The 21,210-nt window shown below is 36.5% G+C and overlaps 1 protein-coding gene across 6 annotated transcripts in view; it reads left to right on the plus strand.

Moving 5' to 3' along the window:
- The window catches only part of DOCK4 (dedicator of cytokinesis 4), a 251,424-nt gene that overhangs the window by 135,024 nt on the left and 95,190 nt on the right, over positions 1–21,210 (plus strand). For all 6 annotated transcript variants that reach the window (XM_083800778.1, XM_083800781.1, XM_083800782.1 and 3 more), the window contains exons 13-14: positions 5,753–5,878; positions 20,183–20,307. In XM_083800778.1, the coding sequence (XP_083656904.1) occupies positions 5,753–5,878; positions 20,183–20,307 (251 nt within the window). The remainder of the gene's footprint in view (positions 1–5,752; positions 5,879–20,182; positions 20,308–21,210) is intronic.

A 21,210-nucleotide genomic window follows, 5' to 3' on the forward strand; every position in this document is an offset into this window, starting at 1 on the left:
TTAACTATGGTAGTTTGGGGATATTAATCCATAAAAATGGTGGACTCACAAATCACTCGGAAATAATTTTCTATATTTACATGGGAGTCGAAGCTTGTGTTGTTGTCTTTGAAGGTTCTTGTTTTACCAAAAGGACTTCAAAAGTCAGGTTCAAGATAGATTTTTGGTGTAGTCATCCATAAGTGTCCTTCATACAGCATGACTTATATACTGTGCTGGAAATGAACATTTTAATAAAGTTAAATTCAAACCGTATTCTCAGATGTTGCAAAAAGACTTGTTTCTAGAGAAGAATGAAAAATGTGCTATTCTGCAATGCAGTGACACACACAAAAAACTAATGACTTGCTGTTCATCTCAGTACTGCAATTATGCATGTGATTGATCTGGCACCCTGAAATTCCTAGATAAGTCTACATAATGGGTGTAGCTGGCTTGTATTTCCGTCTTTGCACTGGGTTGTGTCTTATTACTGAGTTTTTTCTAAGCTGTTTCCAAAAAATTACTCTGCTTATTACTATTATATAGCATTATTGACTTTCTTAACTTTATATACTGAAAGAATAATACGTCTAAAGACAGCTTCAGGTGATAAATTTAATGAATGTTCATGCAAGATCATATCTCCTCTAAGGGTTATAGTTACAAATTCATTGCTAACATTACCTGGGCTTGTATGGTTTTAAAAGTTTTTAACACTTTCTAGAGGTCTCAGTCAAATGTTGACTGTTTCTTAATTTGAAACATGCCATGTACCTAAATTTCTCATGCAGTTGCATGAAAGTTGTTTGCGTGACAGAGCTGCACTTCATGAAGGAAAAAACAGGTGTTTTCCTAGAACCTTTTGTATATTATTTGCAATGAAAGCAATATAATACACTGAAAATGGTCAAATTGTCTGTTTTGTGCACAGCCTAGTATTCTAACAAAGCTGTGTTAAAGTGTAATTTTAATTTTTTTGAAGATGATTTGCTTTTGCAATATAACAATATAATGTAGCAATGGGAATTGGCATGCTATATGCATTGTTAATAGAAAAAGGGCATTAATGGGCTTACCCAGGTAAGAACTGGAGAAATTGTTGCTGAGATCTTTGTTGCCTGTATAAGGAGATTAGACTACAATAGTCATTACGCAGTTGCCTGTATAAGGAGATTAGACTAGAACAGTCACTTAGCCTTCTGGTCCTGTAGCCTTCATCTTATGGTGATTCTGGCAAGAAATACTTGAGGTACTGCAATCTTCCCTGTAAAGAAATTCCAAGACAGTTTTCCTGTGATAATATAATGCTATTTCCATTTATGCATTTATTTTCCATGTGAATTTAAAAAAAAAAAAAAGTGTGAGGGAGCAAAAAACCTCCTCTCTTGATGGCCTTTCTGACAAAAGTCTTAGGTACAAGAGTTCATTTAATTTGTGACCCTCAAGAAAGTTGTAAAAATCTTGCAAAGGCTGTTTTTCTTGCGTTCTTATCTACTGAGCCAAAAAAAAGAATGTAAAGTTGAGGGAAAGAGTAAGAGTTTGGAGTTTGCTCGTTCAGAATAATCACAATCCAACCTTTAACAAGGCCTGCAGGGATTGAATTTACCTCTCTTTTTCTGTCTGTTCCCAGACTGTAATTTGTGGGATTTACTACACAGATTTTGCTGTGACCAAATTTCACAAGATATATACAATTATTTTTCCCATATCACAATGAACTAATAAAAGATTTTGTTCACCAATTATAATATGAAAATCTACTGGTTTTATCTTTACAGTTGCATTTTGGGCATTTTAAATACTATGAGAAATGTGAACACCTGTATGTTTTCAGAATATTGTTAACACCCTTAGGCAGCTTTATTTGGACAGATGCCTTATTTTATTACCTTTCTTAAAATACAATCATTTCTGAATAATATTCTCTCTGTTTTGGTTTGGTTTTGGGGAGGAAGGGGGAGTTTGTTTGTTTGTTTGTTTGTTGTTTTCTGTCAGCTTCCTGAGCAGCTGCTAGGCATTTTCTTCTTAATATGATCTAGGATGCTCTGTTGCCAGTAGATAGAAGCTGAATGTAAATGCTTTCCCCTCCTCCAGAAGCTCAAATGCAAATAAGTGATGTGTAAGTATAATGAACAGTTGCCTTTTGTTATAACTAATTGCAGAAATCAATAATGCAGTATAAAAGCTGCCTTAAGCTAAAATCACGTATCTAACAGAAATACAGGATGCTTATTCAGCAGCTTGTCAATTTTCTGTATTCTCTGTCATCTGAATGGTAAAAATCATCCATGGTGAACTATAGTACAAGTTAGCTGTGAGAAATCTCTACCATTTACAAAAGAAGTAAAAGCAGATCTGTTTGCAGCAGCACATGTAGTTTTGTAGCAATATTTTCAAAACTGGAGTAAATGAAGAACGATAATTAACACAATAGGTTTTAATTATGAAGGAGGTACTTTAAACATGAGGTAAGTAATCGGATTTTTTTCGATGGGGACAAAGCTAGACTGTGTACCTAATTAAGGAAAGTATGCCAGTCATTTAGAGACTGGATCATCATTTTTATTTTCATATTTTAGCTCCAAATGTTCTAGAAATGGAAAATGTATAGTTTCGAAGTTTGGGAGAGATTCTAGGTCTCAGAAATGCTTCAGTGATCATATCAGCCACCATCAGATGCCACATGTGGTGGCATTTTACAGTTTTCTATTTCGCTTTGTCCATGTACAGCTGTTCCAGCAGGAATGCTCAATTTTTTTTATTTTTTTTTATTTTTTGAAGCTGAACTCGTTAGAGTTGGCTGATAATTTTATAGTCTAATGAAGGAACTTAAATGAGAAAAAATGGTATTGATGTACATCATCAGAGTGGAATTAATTGAAACTAAAGGATATTAGTTTTGTTATAAGACAGAAAAAGCATTCATGTTTTCATAAGAGAAAAGTTAATCAATTATCTTTCCATTTTCTTATACAAAAAGAGTATCTTCATTACTTTCATTGCATTCCTTTTCTTTGAGTATCTTCTCCATCTCCCCCAGATTGGCTACAGACCAAATTGGAAGCCTGCTCCACCTTGACTCTGTCTCATTACTGTCTGGTGATGAAACCTTCCTTTCTCAGAGCAGTAATCTTATCTCCCCCCTTCCCTCCTTCTCCCTAGAGATAGCTATAATCTCTTGCAAATTGAGGTCAGTGGCTCTCTAGCCATTACAGAGATACACAAAATTCTGCTTACATTTTGGTGAGGAAGGTGGTTTCTTTAAACTAGTCGGTGCCTCCTCATTTCACTTTGTTTTGCGGCGTGTCTGAGCGAGTTCCTCTTCACTTCAATTGAATGTGCAGGCAGTGTTATAAAAATCTGAATGGCTCTGTGGTGTGTCTGCATAATTTAAATGATCATAGTTAACTCAAATTGATAGTCTGGTAACTTGATTTATGATAAGGATACAAACTTGTACAGTGTCCCTTGTAAAATGTGTATTATTCTGTCTTTGCAAAATACCTCTTCCTCATGATTTGTATTTCAGATAAATGCTTCCTCAGTCACAATGAGTGTCTAGTTTCTTTGTCAAGTGGTATTTTTGTAGACCATAAATATGGAATCGATATCACATATAACTGGCCACAGGTTTTGTGTTTGGCTGACAGCACAGTCCTCAGGACGCCTCTGGCTTTGGCTGGCTGGACTTGTCTTGGCCTGCCTGCAGATTTGTTTTGACTTGTAACAGCATTTATCTAATAACAAACCAATAAATTATATCTACTTTATTTTAGCTCTTGCTTAGCTTTGTTCAGTTTTCCAGTGCAACACACATCGATATGAATACTTTGTGCTTTGTATCTAGTAGATAGTTATAACATGTAGCTACTGTATGTAGAATTGGCTATATGTAATCCCTCAGACTGAAATGGAACACTGCTCTAGTTTGTTAGTAATAGGCGATAAATTTCATTAATCTCCCTTTGCTGAGTCTGTTTTGCCTATGACGATAATTGGTGAGTGATCTCCCTGTTCTTATCTCAACCTTGAGCCCTTTTCACTCTATTTTCATCCCCTTTTCCGTTGAGGAGGGGGAGTGAGAGGGTGGTTGTGACGGAGCTCAGCTGCCCAGCAAGTTAAAACCACCACAGACATAAGCAGGCCACCAAGGGTTTGTTTTCTGGTCTACACTGATAGCAATTGTCACATCTCCCTAGAAGTTTTTAAGTGGTTAATCACAGAACACATTACCATTACCAAGATAAATAATGTCCGTTATTAAATTTAGTCCTTAAACTAGAATAGACTTCACTGAACATTTTTCCTTGTAATATTTGTTTATGCGCTGATTTGGAGATGCGTAGGTGAGCTCTTTTTCATGTTAAGAGAATGGAAGTCTGGTTAGAGCACCACATTCTCTGGAGTTGCCAAAATAATAAAATGTAAGAGTAGATAAGAGGAAGAACATAAAAGATGTTATGCTAATGAAACCTCTGATCTCTTCCAGGAAGTAGGCTGGACTAGTAGTACTTAGGACAGATCTTTCGGGTTGTGATTTAAGAACCATCAGACTTCAAGTAAATTCATTCAATTAAACAGTTACATGCTCATAGGGGAAATTTCTTCCAAAGCCCAAAGGACCAATGACCTTGTTGTTCAGTTTGTTATTTACTTAAGCTTAATCTGAAGTTAATCAGTTGTCTCTTTATCTCCAGTTGTTCAGTGTATATGAAGAGTTTCTTCTTATCTTCCCCTTGATCTGTTGACACATAATATGCTGTAGTAATGCTGAAGGTCAGGGCAGATTAATCTCTGCAAACTGTATCACCCTGACACTTGTCTTGATGATTATATTTGAAATAACCAAAAGGCAGGCCTGTTGTTTTTGCTAATTTCAGCAGTGATGAAGTATTGTGTTTGCAATTTCTTTTGTATACTGCAGATATAATAGCTGAAGTTATGCTTCCTAAATTCTAAAGCAATGAATGTTGGGAAATGATTATATATCACCCTTGCATTTTGCATGTCTATTAGCAAACATAGAAAAGAACACGATTGATTAAATCTGATGAACATTGAAAAAAATGTAATTTCAGTCATTATGGCATTACTTTGCCTATGTAACAAATATTGATTATGGTAGATTTGTTTATTGGAGTTTTTTTCTTCAAATTTTGGATGAATAATTGTATTACTTTGTATAAGGTGAAATGATGCTTCGTAATGAGATGTCCCTGTTTTTCTGATGGGTAGGGAGCACCATGGTTGCACCTTTTTTTACATACCAATGAAGGCAGTGTTGTATTGAAGTAAATGAAAAAATTAAATGGTAGCAAGTATTACCAATTGACATTTCTCCTAATTGACATTTCTCTAACTTTTTTTACCCAGTTAAGGTCTCTGTCCATCTCTGTTGAGACAATTTTGATCTGATGTGTCATTGTAGTTCAGTTACACATCAGTAATAATTTGCTAATTCTTTTTCATGGGTAGTTGTTTTCTCACCCTTCTGGATTTCTGTGTGTTGATACCATTCCCAAATATGTTAATACTATTGATATTACTAAATATAATAACATGATATAATAGCTTGTAATAATACGATAATATAGTAATAATATAACACAGAGTAATAATATAATAGCTTGATATTACTAAACTTCCTCTCAGTTGTCTGACCCATCAGGAATGCATATATACTTGCAAACATACAAAGTTTTGAAGAAGGAATAATGATCATAGTCTGTTTGAATGTCTTATTTTCCCTTGTTTCTCTCTTCAATTTCAGGTCTGGCAGTTTCTCTTCAGCTGCTTCATGGAGACATAGAACAGATTAGGAGAGAGTATACATCCATGTTTACCCATGGAGTATCCATAACAAGGAAGCTAGGTTTTTCCAATATTATCATGCCTGGTAAGTTTAAAAGAACAAATTTTCCATAAGCAGCAGGAGGAAGAAATTATGAGAAATTACTGATCTTTCAGTTGCTTTCGAAACACCTATCTCGTTCTAAAAATCCTTAAACTTTTCCGGAGACTTTTATGTGTTTTTTTTTTTTTTTTCTGATATAAATAAAAGTAAGCTATATCCCAGAGGCCCCATCAGATTAGATAGTTACTACATAAACTTCAAAAGGGCATACAGCCATTGCAGTCTCTTCTTGAGAGATGAAACCCTACTTTATGGAAGTGAAGATGACTGAATACAAGACTGCTGAGCTCTGCACAGAGAAAGCAATAACCGGCAGGACACTATGTTCTTCAGAGCTGGTTACTTCCTAAATAAGGATTCACAGACTTTTACTGGCACTGTACAGCTTCTGGTTTCACCAGGTTCATGCCTCAACTGATGAGATAGAGATACTGGAAATAGGTCATTGTAGGGATGTGGAGACTTTATTTTGAGCAGATTGTATGATAGTATACTTCAACCTGTTTAAGTGCTAGAAGGAAGGAAGGTTGAAAGAATGTGTCAATATGTACGTGAAGAAGCAAATATAGGAAGAAGACAGAGGTAATATCTATAGTTCCTTCCAATAAATGATTTTTTTTAATTTAATTGGTTGCAGGAAGTTATACAGCCAATGTCTTTTTAAAGGAAAAGCACTCTTACAAGCAGATGAGTTAAGCAAGATTTTTGTGTTACTGAGAAATGTTGGAGGGAGGAGTTCATATCTTTGTTTCAGCTCTGAGTCCACATGCAGTGCCTTGACTCTCTTGGATGTAAGTCATCCTCAGGACTTGGAGTTTTTTAATAGGGACTATTTCTTCTTTGTAAATACATGATTTGCATTTCTTTATACATACATCAGAAGCAAACTGAGGTTTGAGGCAAGAATATGTAAGCTTCAATGGTTCACTAGTCAAGGAAGTCATAATAGGCATTTAAAACTCAGTAATGAGACTCGGCTTTAGCTATGGGCATGTACTTCTCTTGAATTTCTGCCTGAAACTTGACAATTGAGAATTCACTCTTGTGTTCTTACTGCCAATTAAACATCTGTCCTTCTGCATCCCTCATCAGTACTACTAATCGCTTAAAATTTTCAGAGCACAAGTTAATAAAACAGGTTTATCGTTATTATGAAAATATTCTGCTGATGTCACCACGATATTTAGAACAGTAAAACGCATGAGTCTGGTACCATTTAATTAAGAGGTAGATTATATACGCATGTTTAATGGAAGGATTCAGTTGAAGTCTTAAGGCTCTTTAGCTAGGTTTTTTTTTGTGACTGTTGAATTTTTCTTATGAATCAAATGTGTATTGTAGATAATATGGCTGATAACAATGGAAGCAGGTTTACAAAGCTACAAAAAGCACACTATAATTCCCATTAAGAAACCTTTCTCCATTTACTCATTATTTATCTATGATTTAACGGCCTTCTGCTCTGTTATCAAATTTTCTCAGTCCTTTTCTTAGTTCTTATTTTCCATTTGTGTAATAACTTGATGTACTAAACTGCTAAAAGCATGTTATAGCAGAGTACTGTCTAGTGAGCTGCTGGAGGAGCTTTCCAAACCAGAATCAAATAAATGCACATGCTCGGTTTGTCCTTTTTTATTGAAAATATAATATATGGATTTTGGTGTACTGCTTTTTCGGTCAAAATGTATGCATACCTCAGTTTAGAAAAAGTTCAACTTCTAGTCTGTGTTTGTTGGCATAGAGGAGATTTATCCTAAAGAGAAATAATCATCTCATTCTTCTAACGACAAGTTCCAAGGGCTAACCAGAGCAGTGTGCTCTAGGCAGTGAAATGCCTGCAGGAGCCTACCCTTTAAAATGATTTTTTCTTTTAAAGCTCCCCTTTCATTTTGTTTCTCTCTAGTGTCTCTTTTCAGAGATGAATGAGAGAACTTCATCTTTTGCCACTGGAAATGGTCACTAATTAGGTCTTTTTTGTTGTTTTTTGTTGAAATTGAGTGTGTTGCTCTGGCTAATTAGCACGTAGGTTAGGGTTCTGAAGGAGACTGTCTTGAATTATTTAGTAAGAAATACTACATGCTGCTAAACTAAAGTATCTGTTGTATAAAGTGCCAGATTTTAAGTCCATCTCCTATTTTGGCATATTTAAACTCTAACTGACCTTTGTTTTACATTGTATCAGTCCTTTTCTTTTTAGAGGTTTTGCTTCTAAAAGTAACTAGGATCAGCATAGGTGCCATACCAGAGTCTTGATGACAATAATAATGCATATTTTTACAGAGCAATACTTTTTATGTCAGTGAAGACTGACAGGGTGAAGCCTCTTTTCAGGATCAATGGAATTTTTTAATGAAGAACTTTAGGTGTTTTAAGACATGAAGTAGATGAGTAAAAAAAAAAGGCATATATGATTCAAAAAAGGCTGTGAAATAGGTAACTCACTCTATTCTAGACAGCAGAATAAGGAAAGGAAATAAAAATGTCATCTTATGAGCCTAATCAATATACATTTTCTAGGTTTAACAAGGATATAAGGGCACACTGTATGCAACCACTAGTACTCCCCTTTCCATCATCCTTATGTGGCAGTCGGCAGATGTGCAAGCTGATATTCTTGGAAAGCTTTGTACCGCATCAAAGGACAACTGTGCTTACACTCTGAATTTCTGTCTTAAGAGTTCAACATTTCCTGAAAGGACAGATAGCCTCATTGTTACTTATATAAGTACACTGGATGTCTATGAACATACTAAACTTCTAGAGAAATACTTTAAATTAATGTACATAGTAGTTGGTAGAATGTGAGAGCCCTTTTGTATATTTCTATACATAACTGTACCGGCTTTTTTTGCTCTTTTATATTCTGTACTCATATTGAATTTGGTTTCAAATTTAACTTACAGCATCTGCATCACTGCCTAACATCAGTGCTGTGTGTTATGCTCGTGTGTTCTGGCACATATGCATGCACTTACTCTTTTGAGTACATGAAGCTGCAGCATTAATTTCTGTAATAGAATTTTAATGCTTCCAGACTTCTCTTATGTTTGACAAACAACAGAAGTTGTGTTTTGTTTCTCAGTGTTGTCTTTTATAACAATTTCTGGTCATTTAGCAGATACAATGAGCTGCCTAGGATGTTTCAGTACTTTGAAATCGCATACAAGCTTTCGTATGCTTAATTTAGGAACAGTAACTTTTTTTTTTTTTAACCATCACAACTGCATTGCTTTACATTTGTCAAGTTTTAAATCCATGAGGTGTCCTTTAGCTCACCAGTTATAATATCTCACCAGAATTGTCTTTTAAAGCTTCTGAATATATTTACTACTCCTTCATCTGGATTATTAAAAGGTCTTTTGTTCTTTTCATGTGCAAGTGCACTCTTTCCAATCGTTCTTTCTTTCCCTTTTCAGAAGCTTTTAAAGTGAAACTAGAACTAAAATATTTGTCTTTTTATACAAATGATCTCACAAAATGCTATCCATGTGATAACATGCATTTTTCAACGATGTGATTTTGACTAGAAGCATATTCCCCCTTTCAAAGCTTAGAATAAGAGTCTGGAGAGCAAAAATGTAAAGAAAGCTATGGAATCTGTTCTCGTCATCATGGTAAGTGTATGTGTCTATATAGCTGTCAGTGAGCTTGGACTTAGTAAAGAACTGTTGATTCTAGGAAGAGAAATATATGTCTGACACACTTAAACGTTTTTCTCCCACAAGGAGTGGTATGAATTTTTTCCAATCTTGATCAGCCTGTATGGAGTACAAACAGCCTAAATTTCCACCTGCCACTGTTTGCTGTTCTGATTTCCAAGAATCCAGAAATATGTATTTTTAATTACTGAAAGTAATATTGCCTTGGATATATTAGTTACACAAAATATGTTTGAGCAATATTGTCAAGTAAAGACACCTTGAATTTTGACCTTTCACAAAACTGTAGCGCTCTGTGGGGAATATCCTCTGCTTTCAAATCCTATTTTAATACTATTTAAAAGCTTTGATCATTTCTACCAAAGGAAAATCGCTGGAGAAAACAAAGATACTGATACGTGACTCCATACTTGGTTAGGCAAGTGCAAAAAACTTTTATATTGTTTTCCTTCTCCTTCCCATGGCCTCTCTCTTATTTTTTTGGTTCATTAGGAACTGATGGAATAACAGAAAAGGAATATGGAAAGGGAAGAAAAGCCAGAATTTAAATGAACTTCCCTCAATTTAAAGTTTCCAAATGAAATTTAACAAAAACAAGTGCTGGATTCTGCACCTGGGGTGGATATATGTACAGTGGGGGATGAGAGGCTAGAGAACAGCCCTGCAGAAAGGGATCTGGCGGTTCGAATTGATGGCAAGTCAGCAGTATGCCCTGGGAGCCGAAAGGGCCAGCCTTATCTTGGGGTGCCTCACCTCGAGTCTGTGTGCAGTTTGGAGCACCACAGTGTAAGAAGGACCTAAAATTATTAGAGTGCCTCCAAAGGAGGGCTACAAAGATGGTGAAGGGTCTAGAGGACAAGACGTATGAGGAGCGGCTGAGGTCCCTTGGTTTGTTCAGCCCAGAGCAGAGCAGGCTGAGGGGAGGCCTCATGGCGGCCTGCAGCTCCCTCACGAGGGGAGCGGAGGGGCAGGCGCTGAGCTCTGCTCTCTGGGGACAGCGACAGGACCCGAGGGAACGGCATGGAGCTGGGACAGGGGAGGGTCAGGCTGGGGGTTAGGGAAAGGTTCTGCACCCAGGGGGTGGTCGGGCACTGGGACAGGCTCCACAGGGCAGTGGTCACAGCACTGAGCCTGCCAGAGTTCAAGGAGGGTTTGGATAAAGCTCTCAGACATAGGGTCTGATTTTTGGGTGGTCCAGTGTGGAGCTGGCAGTTGGACTCAGTGATCCTTGTGGGTCCCTTCCAACTTGTGATATTCTATGTTTCTGTGAAGTGGAGAATGAGGAAAAGGGCCTTCTGCAGATAATATATTTGGAGGAGTAAGGTGGCTTTCTTCTGAGCATAGAATAAGTAGCAGCAATACGTTGGAAGTATATACAAGGCAGTTATGTCTTGGAAGTCATTCTTCACTAAAACAGGTAAATAGCATTAGGAGACTAACAAGTGAATGTGTTAGCTCTGAAAAAATAGTCTCAAAATTCTGTTAAATTCCTTAGAAAGTCAACAGGTCTGTTTTCTGTTAAACAAGCTTGTAAATCGTTTACTCCCCACTGTTTAAATCAATTTGTTTTACATCTCACTGTTAAAAGGAAGAGCAAGGAAAAGTCACACAACATGGTAGATCTACATTTTGTTTGAAACCTGAAAGTTTTACAGTTTGAGAATCTGATTTGTAAAGGGCATTTCATTTGCTTTGTCAGCTGTTTTCTGATGAGTTTTTTTTAGGGCTTGTTGAGAGTTTCTGCAATAAAGCTGAAATGTAAATTATGTTCTCTTGAGAAAGGACAGTAGGATAACTGAGAAAAGGAGTCTGTTTTTTCCTCTTGGCCTTCAGTTTAAATGCCAAAGCTTACTAAATCCAATAGTAAAATGGAGAACTGTTACCAAAGTCACCAATGCTCCTGAAATTCTTATACAGTGTTCTAATTCTTCTCTTATAGTATTACTGATAGTCATGTTAAATAAAAACTAGCTAGTAACACAAAAATAACAGAAATTGTCTTATTTCTTTCTGCCCAGCCCGTGTCACGTACTTGAATGCAGCCACACATTCACACACACACACACCAAATAAGTTTTTCCCAACTGTCACCCAGAGGATCCCAGTCTCAGACCTTTTCTTTTTGTATATATATATTTAAGCACCCTGTACAACATTCTCTCATTCCGGAGCCATATGTGAATATTACTGACAAATAGTAATTATTGTGAGTCTGTGCTTCTTGCAAATAGCAAAGTTGTTCTTTGCAGCAGTAAGCAACAAGTCAAGATATTGCTAAACAAAGAGAAAGCTCTGAACAGACATCTGACTGGTGGTTGTCACAGCCCTTAAACCTGACACACATGTTCACTAGCAGCTTCAGTCATGTCAATGAGATTTGCCTTGTTTTTAAAAGTATTGATAGTATTTCTCCCTTCAGAACTGCTTTTTTTAAGAATACAGTCACTGATAAGCAGCCAGCCACTTTTTCAGTACTTTCTACAATGCTAAACAGAAAAGTAATTGTTGCAGTAAGGGGAGTTCACTTATTACAGTGATGAAATTCCTTGTGAAATGCAGTGTGCCTGTATGTTCTTGTCTTGATCTTTCTAAGGATGTCCTTCACTCAGATAACATCATTTTGCACTGTGATTTTCATGAATGGTGCCAAATTGCTTAACTTGCCTTTATTTTTAAATTGACCTTTTTAAATTAAATGCAGCTGTGAAGCTTGACGTGAAATTCTTATACGCTAGAAGAGAACAAATCATGAAAGTTCAATTGCCAGAAAGGCATTAGCGAGTGTTTAGTAGTGCTATAGTGTTCCAGGACTTTTTTTTTTATTTTTCTCCAAAGTGGACGTATTAATAAATACATATATTTTGATTGTTAAAGTATTTACAACCTCCAGGTTGAGGCTACTGAAAATACATACCACCAGCTTGCAGTACAACTGGTTGAAATCTGAGCTATACGCTGTTTTGTTATCTGTAGTCAGTGTTGCATCACCCTCATAGAGGGCCACCTTTTGCATTGCTGCACTGCTGCAAGACACCTCTTCTGTCTTGTTCCCGGTGTTTCTGTAAACTGCCTCCTATCATACCTGTAGCCATGTCAGTTTGTACGTTTACTGGCCTAAAAAAAGGAGTGGAAGATTTTCTGTGTTTTGTTTTGTTTTTAATTTTGTTTTGCTTGTTGTTTTCAGAATATCAGCATGAATAGTAACTTCATTGCTGCTAAGAGATATTGAAAGTGTTGAATCGAAGGGCTGGACACAACATGGACTAAGGTTCTCTAGGCCTATCCTCAAGTTTAAATCACCTTAAATGTGTTTGAGGGTTGTTTTCTGTTTTTTTTTTTTTTTGAGATCTCCTTACTGAGTGTGGCTACACAGTTCTCGCCCTATTCTACAAAGTCTTTTCAAGAACTTTAAAGCATTTTGCATCCACAAGATTTACATCCCACATAGTACCATTTTGTCTGTGCCATGTACAGAGAGTTTCGCTCCCTGCAACTGAAATTGTTTTAAGAGCTGTTCAAGTCATGTTTAAAGTATAAAGCACAGCAACTCATTAGCTTGCACTTTACAGAGATGTAAATTAACAAGAACTTTCTGTAAACCAAATACAGTTTTATGCTCCTGCTCAATTCATGGTTCTAAAGGACCTATAATTCTGAAGAAAGCTTTCAAAGAGGCAGTTTCTAACAAAAGCTCCCAGTGAGTTCTGTGTAATTATTTTCAAATTAGCAGCTGCTGTCAAGACAGTTTAGATTTGCACACTGTAAGCTGTAACTATCAGAGATGCTATCTCAGTCAAATACAATCACACTGTGTTTTGTTACAGCAGTAAATAATTGAATTGGAATTTATTTCACTAGAAAGCTTTCTTGAGGATGACTGGCAAACTAAACTCTCTTCCCTTTCTAACAAAGACAGCTACCTTTGATCTTTGACAGCTATCTTCAGCTTGAAAAGCTTGTTCCATATTAATATGCTACAAGAAATGTTACAGTTCTGAGTATGGTTGGAATATGAAGAAAGTCTTGTTGTTACAATATCTGTGTTGCAATTGCAACTCACAGCTCCCTCAGTGTAACTTTGAAAACAGTTTTGCAATGAAGGATCGTTACTTTGACACATAGACAAGGTACGAGTATATCTAGAAAAATAAACGAACAAACAATACATTCATACAAATGTTCTCGTGGTGCTTGTCCTGACCTGATCTTCTTCTCCCTAGTGATTACCTATGTTGCTCTCATCACCTGAGGTTTAGTGCAAGCACTGAAGCTTCTGTGGGCCAGGGGCGGCTCACATGCAGGTCCTGTATCTGGGGGCACATCCTGTGAGCAGCAGGAGCTGCGGACCAGTGCTTGTAAGCAGGCTCCTGAACAATGATAATTCAGCTTCCTATCTATGAACGAAAGGTAGTCTGCAGAACCATCCCATAATGAAACTGCAGGGTTAAGATAATAGGACCCCTGAGCATGCATTGTCAGCCTGCAAATTATTCCTGCCTCCTTTCTCTTTTCTGTTTACTTAACATTTGTGTTTTACTGTTGCAGGTTCAGCAAGGTTGACCTTGCTTAGTTAAGCGTGTCCTCCGTCAGTATGTCTTGCGGTTGTTTTAGGGCTTTAACTGGCCTTTCCTTTTGCTCCTTGTATTTGCCTCTGTCATGTAACTGATACTGATCAGGTCTCCATCCTCCACTGCGGTTTAGCCCATGATACCTCATTGCTAGTTGGATTGCGGTCATGAGTGAAGCTTCTCCTGTTTCTTCTCAGGTCAGAAACATTGAGCTGTAGTGTACCTGGTTAGCACCTACATCTGGGGCAATAAGGGTTTGCAGTTTTTCCTCTTAGCCTACAAATAGTGCTTTCAAGATGTTTTTTGCCAGGTCCAAGCTGAAATGTTTTGGCAGGACCATATGAAGAGGCAGTTACTGCCAATGCTGTGCTGTACACGTTTTGATTTAGCAACCCAGGCATTTCAGTTCCTCACCTTTCACATACAATTGAATTCACTTACCAGACCAAATGTCCCTTCAGTGTGTACCCTAAATACTTGTGCCGCATTGGAAAGTGAAAGCAGTATAATCATCCACATCACTACATCTTTACGTTTATTTTTTTAATTCCATGGAACTTAGATTTCCATATATCTCCAGCCCTCCCCTGGTACCAGAAGCTCTTGTAGGAATGCTTCACTCTGTAGCTTCTAATATTTAAAAACGTAGTTTTGATTAGCCAAACAGATGAAACGATAGACTGCTAACTTAGTAGTGTCAAGGTCTAATGGGTTGCTTCTGTAATTAGGACAGAAGCTATTGATACCATTTTTCAACACGTTGTGTTATTGCCTGAAGTAAGAGCAAGAGCAAACAGCTTCCCTAGATACACTCTTTGATCCTCACAGTTCTTCCATTTTTCCAAGAGACAGCTTATTCTTACTCCAACAGGGACTAATGCCAATATTTTTTTTTCTGCTTTGTTATTTGTCATCTTACATCTAATCTACAGCAGCCTTCTGTCTTACCTGTGGTTGGTTGTATCGTGTTAACTTCTGTTTTTATTGGGATAGTGGGTAGAAGGTGGCTGTGCTAAGATAAGCAGTATTTTTATGCAGCAAAATTATTGAGAGAACATAGAAATGCAATGCGTAACTTCTTTAATTTTCCTTTTTCCATCTTCTGTTGACTCAGCCCCTCACCCACATGTCTAGAATTGCCCTTTGCTTCTCAGGAGCCCTAGGTGGTTTAGCTTCACAAAACATTCACAAAACATGTTTAATGAGTCTTAGTGTGAGTGGTTCAGCTTCCTATAGCTTTTTCTTTCCCAGAAAACTGTATGTCAGTCCTAGAGAAAGCTGACTTATCTTGGATGTTTCAACTCCACACTGTTTACCACCGTTATTAACTGGATGTCCACACCTACATGTTCATTGCCCAGCCCACAAGCCCTGGTGAATTCAGAAAGCTTGAAAAAAACTGGTTCAAGTCATACAGGATTGAGGTGATGGAGATGCTCCGTGAGAACAGGTGAAAATGAGCTGCCCTTTCTTTTGAAAGAAAACCTCTCAAAAGATCTAGATCTTCCATACAACTTAATTATAGGTAGAGGTAGGCTTGTCACCTTAAAGTTGAGCAACGTTTTGCATGTTGTTTTCAGTCACTTATTCCTGTACCAAACTTTATGCTGAAAATAGCCATTGCATGTTGTCACTGGAGCATATTTAGAGAAGGTGACATTGGTACTTCTGAATATTTAGCTGGAATAAGTATGCTGCTTTTTTTACCGTGTTTAAAAGCTCATCATGTCTGACTGAGGGTCAATTTTATAGGCATGTTTTCAACCAGTAATTAAAAACTGATTGACTCTAATGTCTGAGATGTCCCTTGCTTGATTCTGTGTAAATTCTGCACATTTGGTCAAATGTAAGACAGTAGAAAAAATCTCAGTGCACACCCACCTAGGGGAGATTTATTTGAGTCATGCAGATACTTTAGCAGAAGACACCATCTGTACTCACCAAAGTCTACCTCAGAACTTAGGTATTCAGCAGAATTTTGACTTTCAATGCTCCCTGTGGCCGTAATTGCCTCTCTTGGTGGAAACAAGATGATATAATGTGAGAATTATCCATCTGGTATACTTGTCAAGGAAGAAATACTGTAGAAAAAGGATGCATATTCTTGTAATCAAACGTGTAATTATAGTTTCCAGAAATGAAAAAGATCAGTGAAAGGAATATAGATTTTAAAAAATCAGACATTTGCTGATGTTTCAATACTTTATAGATCAAGTTGGAATTGTTTTTACTTGAAGGGGGTCCACAAAGGAATGCCCCAGGTTAGCTTTACACAGAAAATCTCACTTTTTTGACAGAGAATATTTTTCAAGGAAGCTTGAAGCAATGGCATTTCTACATTTGGGAAGTAAAAGAGGTTAAGATATCTCCAGAACAATATACTAAGAGCTAAATACATTTTAAAAATTAGTTCCAAATATATTTTTGTATGTTTTTATCACAGTTTTCTTTCCTTTTTCCTTTCCAGATTGAAGTTCACTTCCCAAATGCCTTTTCTTTTTTCAGTCAGCAATTCTATTTTCTGATAAGGCTTTGTGCTTGATTTTTACAACCCCTTTGACTTTTTAATCTTATGAGCTTTCTCTCATAATATGTTCACATAAATATTGTGCTACAGATTTGTCAGGAGCTTGGTTTTAAATTCTTAACCTTCCAGTACGCTTATCTGAACTGTACAAATTCAGCATAGCTGGTTTTCTTACATTTTGGTTGCAAGTAGTGATCTCCTTTAAAGCAAAAGTGAAATACGTGTGAGTATAAATCCAGACACAGAAAGCCAAATTTAAACCAGAAGCATTTTTGTAAGGATCACAAGATGTCAGATATGCCACATACATTGAGGAAAGGAAGTTGGTGTTTCATCTGCCTGATGCAGACTGTAGCCATGATATATAGCCCAGAGCTTACATTCTTTTTTGTTTCATTTTCCAGTGTATTTCAGTTGTTTCCCTTCTGCTTTTCTATCCGTCTGTTTCCATGTAAATCATCATATGTCATGTACGTCATTGGTTCTCTTATAGTGTGAGAGGCTTATTCTCCTTTTGGATTTAATTTGCCTTGCATGAGAATGGAGAAAATACAACTTTTTTTACAATAAGGTGACCCACGTGCTTTGATTTGCTCTGAGACATTGAAAACAGAATAGAGCATCCTGAATGGATGTAGATCAGGACAAAAAGTGTCTGAACTATCTTCTCATGGCACTGATTGCGCACCCTGCAAAGGTTCTTTAAGAGGAGAACAGGACAGGAATTATGAAGGTACATCCACCTATGCCTTTAGTCCCAGTGATTTGATTTCATCTGACACTTATAATGATGAAACTCAATGGGTATAGAATTTTTTAAAAACCTCAAAATGCAGACAACATTTTTAAAAGCCTGCTTAACTTCTGTATAGCTGTGATTACATTTTTAGCAATGTTTCCATATTTTTCATTTAAATCCCATACAGTTTGCTCGGCTTAAAAAGGGAAAAAAAAAAAAGTGAAACAAAGTGAAAACTTGGTTTTCACTGGGTTTTATCTGGGCTAGATCACGAAATTTGTGGTGAAAATGTTGTTTTTTGTTTGTTTTTTTTTTTTTGGTTGTGTTTCTGTGGAGACTCCATGGGAAATGGAAAGAATTTCTTCCTGACAAAATGTAGCACAAATGCATGCAGAATTCAAGTTAATCTTTAGAGATATTGCTGTAACTGCAAGCTGTTTGCTAAAACCAGTTATATTACAAAGCTTCTCGTCTTGGTTAATGTGCAGATGTCATTTTTTCTGAACGTAAAACTCCTGAAAGTGACCAAGTGCCAGCACTGACTAGAACCAGTCCTAGAATTAGCGTGTGCCAAGCAAGGACCGGCATGTTGCGTGCTCTTTGCTAACCACACTGTGCTGCCTTCTAAAACTTCTATAATCAAATACTACTGAAATGTAGAAATAATCAGAAACTAGTAGTTTTAAGGGTAATTTTGTGACTTGAATCCTAATAACATCTTCACTGATCCACTCAAAGGGCCTTTCTAGCCAACTATTGTGAACAGCCACCTAAGGAAGAGACATGCATATATGCATGTATGGTAATGACCCCCTGATGCTCCCCCTGCCTCCAGCTATTTTCAGCTCAAGGGATTTCCTGAGCTGCTTGTGACCGTCTGTTTCATATCCTTCAGTGGATATGCCTTCCAAGACTTCTCTGTTCTCCCCATGAACCCTTACAAATTTCTGACATTCACAACATCCGTTTCAAAGTGTTTTTTTTTTGTTTTTTACAAGTCTGCTGTCTATCACAAGAATAGCCACCACCTTTTGCTCATTCTGAACTTGGTTCCCATTGGGAACCAGACATAGATTCAGTGATTACACACTGTTATTAGTAATTTGGCTTTTTCATCCTTGGCTTCATGTAAAGCTCTTAAGTGAATACCATCTGGTCCTGGTATTTATTTCTGTTCATGCTGTATATCTGTACTCTAACATCTAGCATCATCATTTCGGAAGACAATTAATAAGATAATACAATGGCAGATTTCCCCTGCTTTTTATGGGCATGATTCTTGAGAGGTTGATAATATTATCAGTTTCCTCTTTTACCTTTTTTTTTTTTTTCATTTGGCAGTGGTTCAGATTGTGCTTTAGAGGAATTGTTTAATTAACTATTTTGCATAGAGTGATGCAATAATGTTATAAAAATATTAGAAGACTGCGCAAGATTAAAGTTTCTGGTACTTGGAAATTGCTGGAGGGTTGCGTGCAGTAAAACAAACACAAGAGTATCCTGGAAAGTTCAAGCGAGTCAAATTCAGCCTGCATATTAAAACGAAGCTGAAAATCAAAGATGCACTGATCATTTATCAGTTACAAATCTGTTAATTAATTTTACCCACAGTACAAGTATCCACCTCCTGTTTGACTTCTAAATAGTATGCCTGTAAATACACAAAACTGTCATACTTGAGTTTTTCTTCAGTGCTCAGTGAAAATCTGTTTTAATTCTACACTTGCATTTCACTCGGTAAAAGCATGTATTCTTGATTTTTTTCTTCCTGTGAAGTCTAGAAATTAGAATTTTAGAAGATGCTCCTAATGATAATGCTGTTTTTCTAGAAACTCCCATCGCTTCGAAGTAGTTTTAGTAATGTTTGTACAGAGACAGGTTAGTTTTGACTTCTTAGAAAAAAGATTTAGCATCTGCTTAGAGAACAGGGGCTTCCCTACCACCTCACTCCAGTCACCAGTTAATGCTTCTTCCCTCTGTCTTCAACAAATCCCAAACAATTCTTCCGTTCATCATCGATAAAGTTCATGTTGTGTGTCAGATGAAACTAAGATAAAATTAGCATAGATCTCTTTCAGAATTTCTGGTTAAGGCCTGATGGATTACATAATTTCTTAATGGATAAATGTGCAAAGAATTTCCATTAAAACATGCTAGCAGTATTTAATAACTTACTCATATTATGTAACACTTAGGTAGTGCTTGCATTGGATTTGTAATTTGACTATGTTGATGAAGACTTTAGTCTCAGAATCCTTTCCAGCAAGTGAAAAATAAGAGTACTTTTTATTGCTAAACTTTAGAATAGGCAGTTAGTATAAAATATGTTGAGGCCTCTTAGATGAGAAAGATTTGAATGCTAGCTTGGCTTTTTGCTTTTTCAAAGAGTAATGAGCAAAGTAATACACCTTCTTTAAGTGTGAAAGAGATTATGTGTAAAAAAGTTCTAATGAGGAGTCATTAAACAGAGAAATGTAGAGATTACTAGTGAAAGAAAATGTGTTGATATTTCCTTAGACTAAAAGAGGAATGAAGGGAAGGGAAGCCAGACATCAGCTTCAGTCTAACTGGAGACACCGTGGTACATACCAAAACCAGATAACACAAACGAAAGTCACTAGAATTGTTCAGCACAGCAGATGTCCTCATAGGTTTTCATAGGGATGAAAATCTGAAAATACTGATTAATTGTATGATACTGTTCTTTGAAAGAAAAGATGAAAGTCTGTTAAAGTAGTAAAAGTGAAAAGCAATCAGTTTGAACTGACTTTTGCACACTTTTTTTTTTTATAGGTGAAATGAGGAATGATTTATACATCACTGTAGAAAGAGGAGAATTTGAGAAGGGAGGGAAAAGTGTGGCCAGAAATGTGGAAGTGACGATGCATGTTGTGGACAGCAGTGGTCAGATTTTAAAGGTACTTCTGTTGTGTATTTTTCCTTCCTGTAGTTAATTTTGATACACATTTTCACATGTAAATAATCTTTTGTGGCCTTGTTTGATGAATACAAAATTGCTTTGGAAAGGCCATATGTATCTTTTGCTGTGTTTAGATATTCAAAGCATTTCCACTTTGCTTAAAATCTCTATCAAAGTGCATGTGTGTTTTTAATTTATGTGATCAATTACATGATCCAGATAAGCACCTAAAATTGCCACCCAAATAACTAATGATTCCATTAAGGTCCTCTAAAGTGTTGAAGCAAGATTAAGTTCTGGAGAATTTTTGATTTGATAACTTTTAGTAGATACGCATTTTCTCATGTTATGCAGAACATGTTTCAGTCATTTTGCATCATTATTTTTACTGTCTAATTGAAATAAATGAGAGATCACTGATGCAAAAATGACCCCTGTGTGGGTATTAATAAAAGAATAAATTATTGTTCCTTCTTTTCTTCAGGTTTGGTTGCATGCTGCTGGTGATACGTTAAAGGCACTACTCCTTTTAGATTTTCCTTATTAGTAGATGACTGTTTCTCAGGTTTTTCTGTACCAAAGAATTTCTGTTCACCTTCAACCTTTTCCATACATATTTAGCATCTTTTTTTTTTCTTTTTATTTGAAGGTACTTTTTTTTTCATATGTTCTTCATGATGTTGAGGGCTAAGGGCTGACAAAATGTAGAAAGGCTGACGGAGATAGTCTGAATCAAATTGTGTGTGTGTGCATATCTGTGAAGTGAGGTTGTGTGTGTAAATGCATGGAGTGTGATGAATGTCTATTATATATAAAACCTTTTTTTATGTTATATATGCATATATATATATATTTATGTATAAATTATATTAAGATGCAAAGGCGATCCTTTATAACTGCT

Source organism: Anser anser, assembly GCF_964211835.1.
Source record: "Anser anser genome assembly, chromosome: 1".
In the NCBI taxonomy this organism is placed as follows: Eukaryota; Metazoa; Chordata; class Aves; order Anseriformes; family Anatidae; genus Anser; species Anser anser.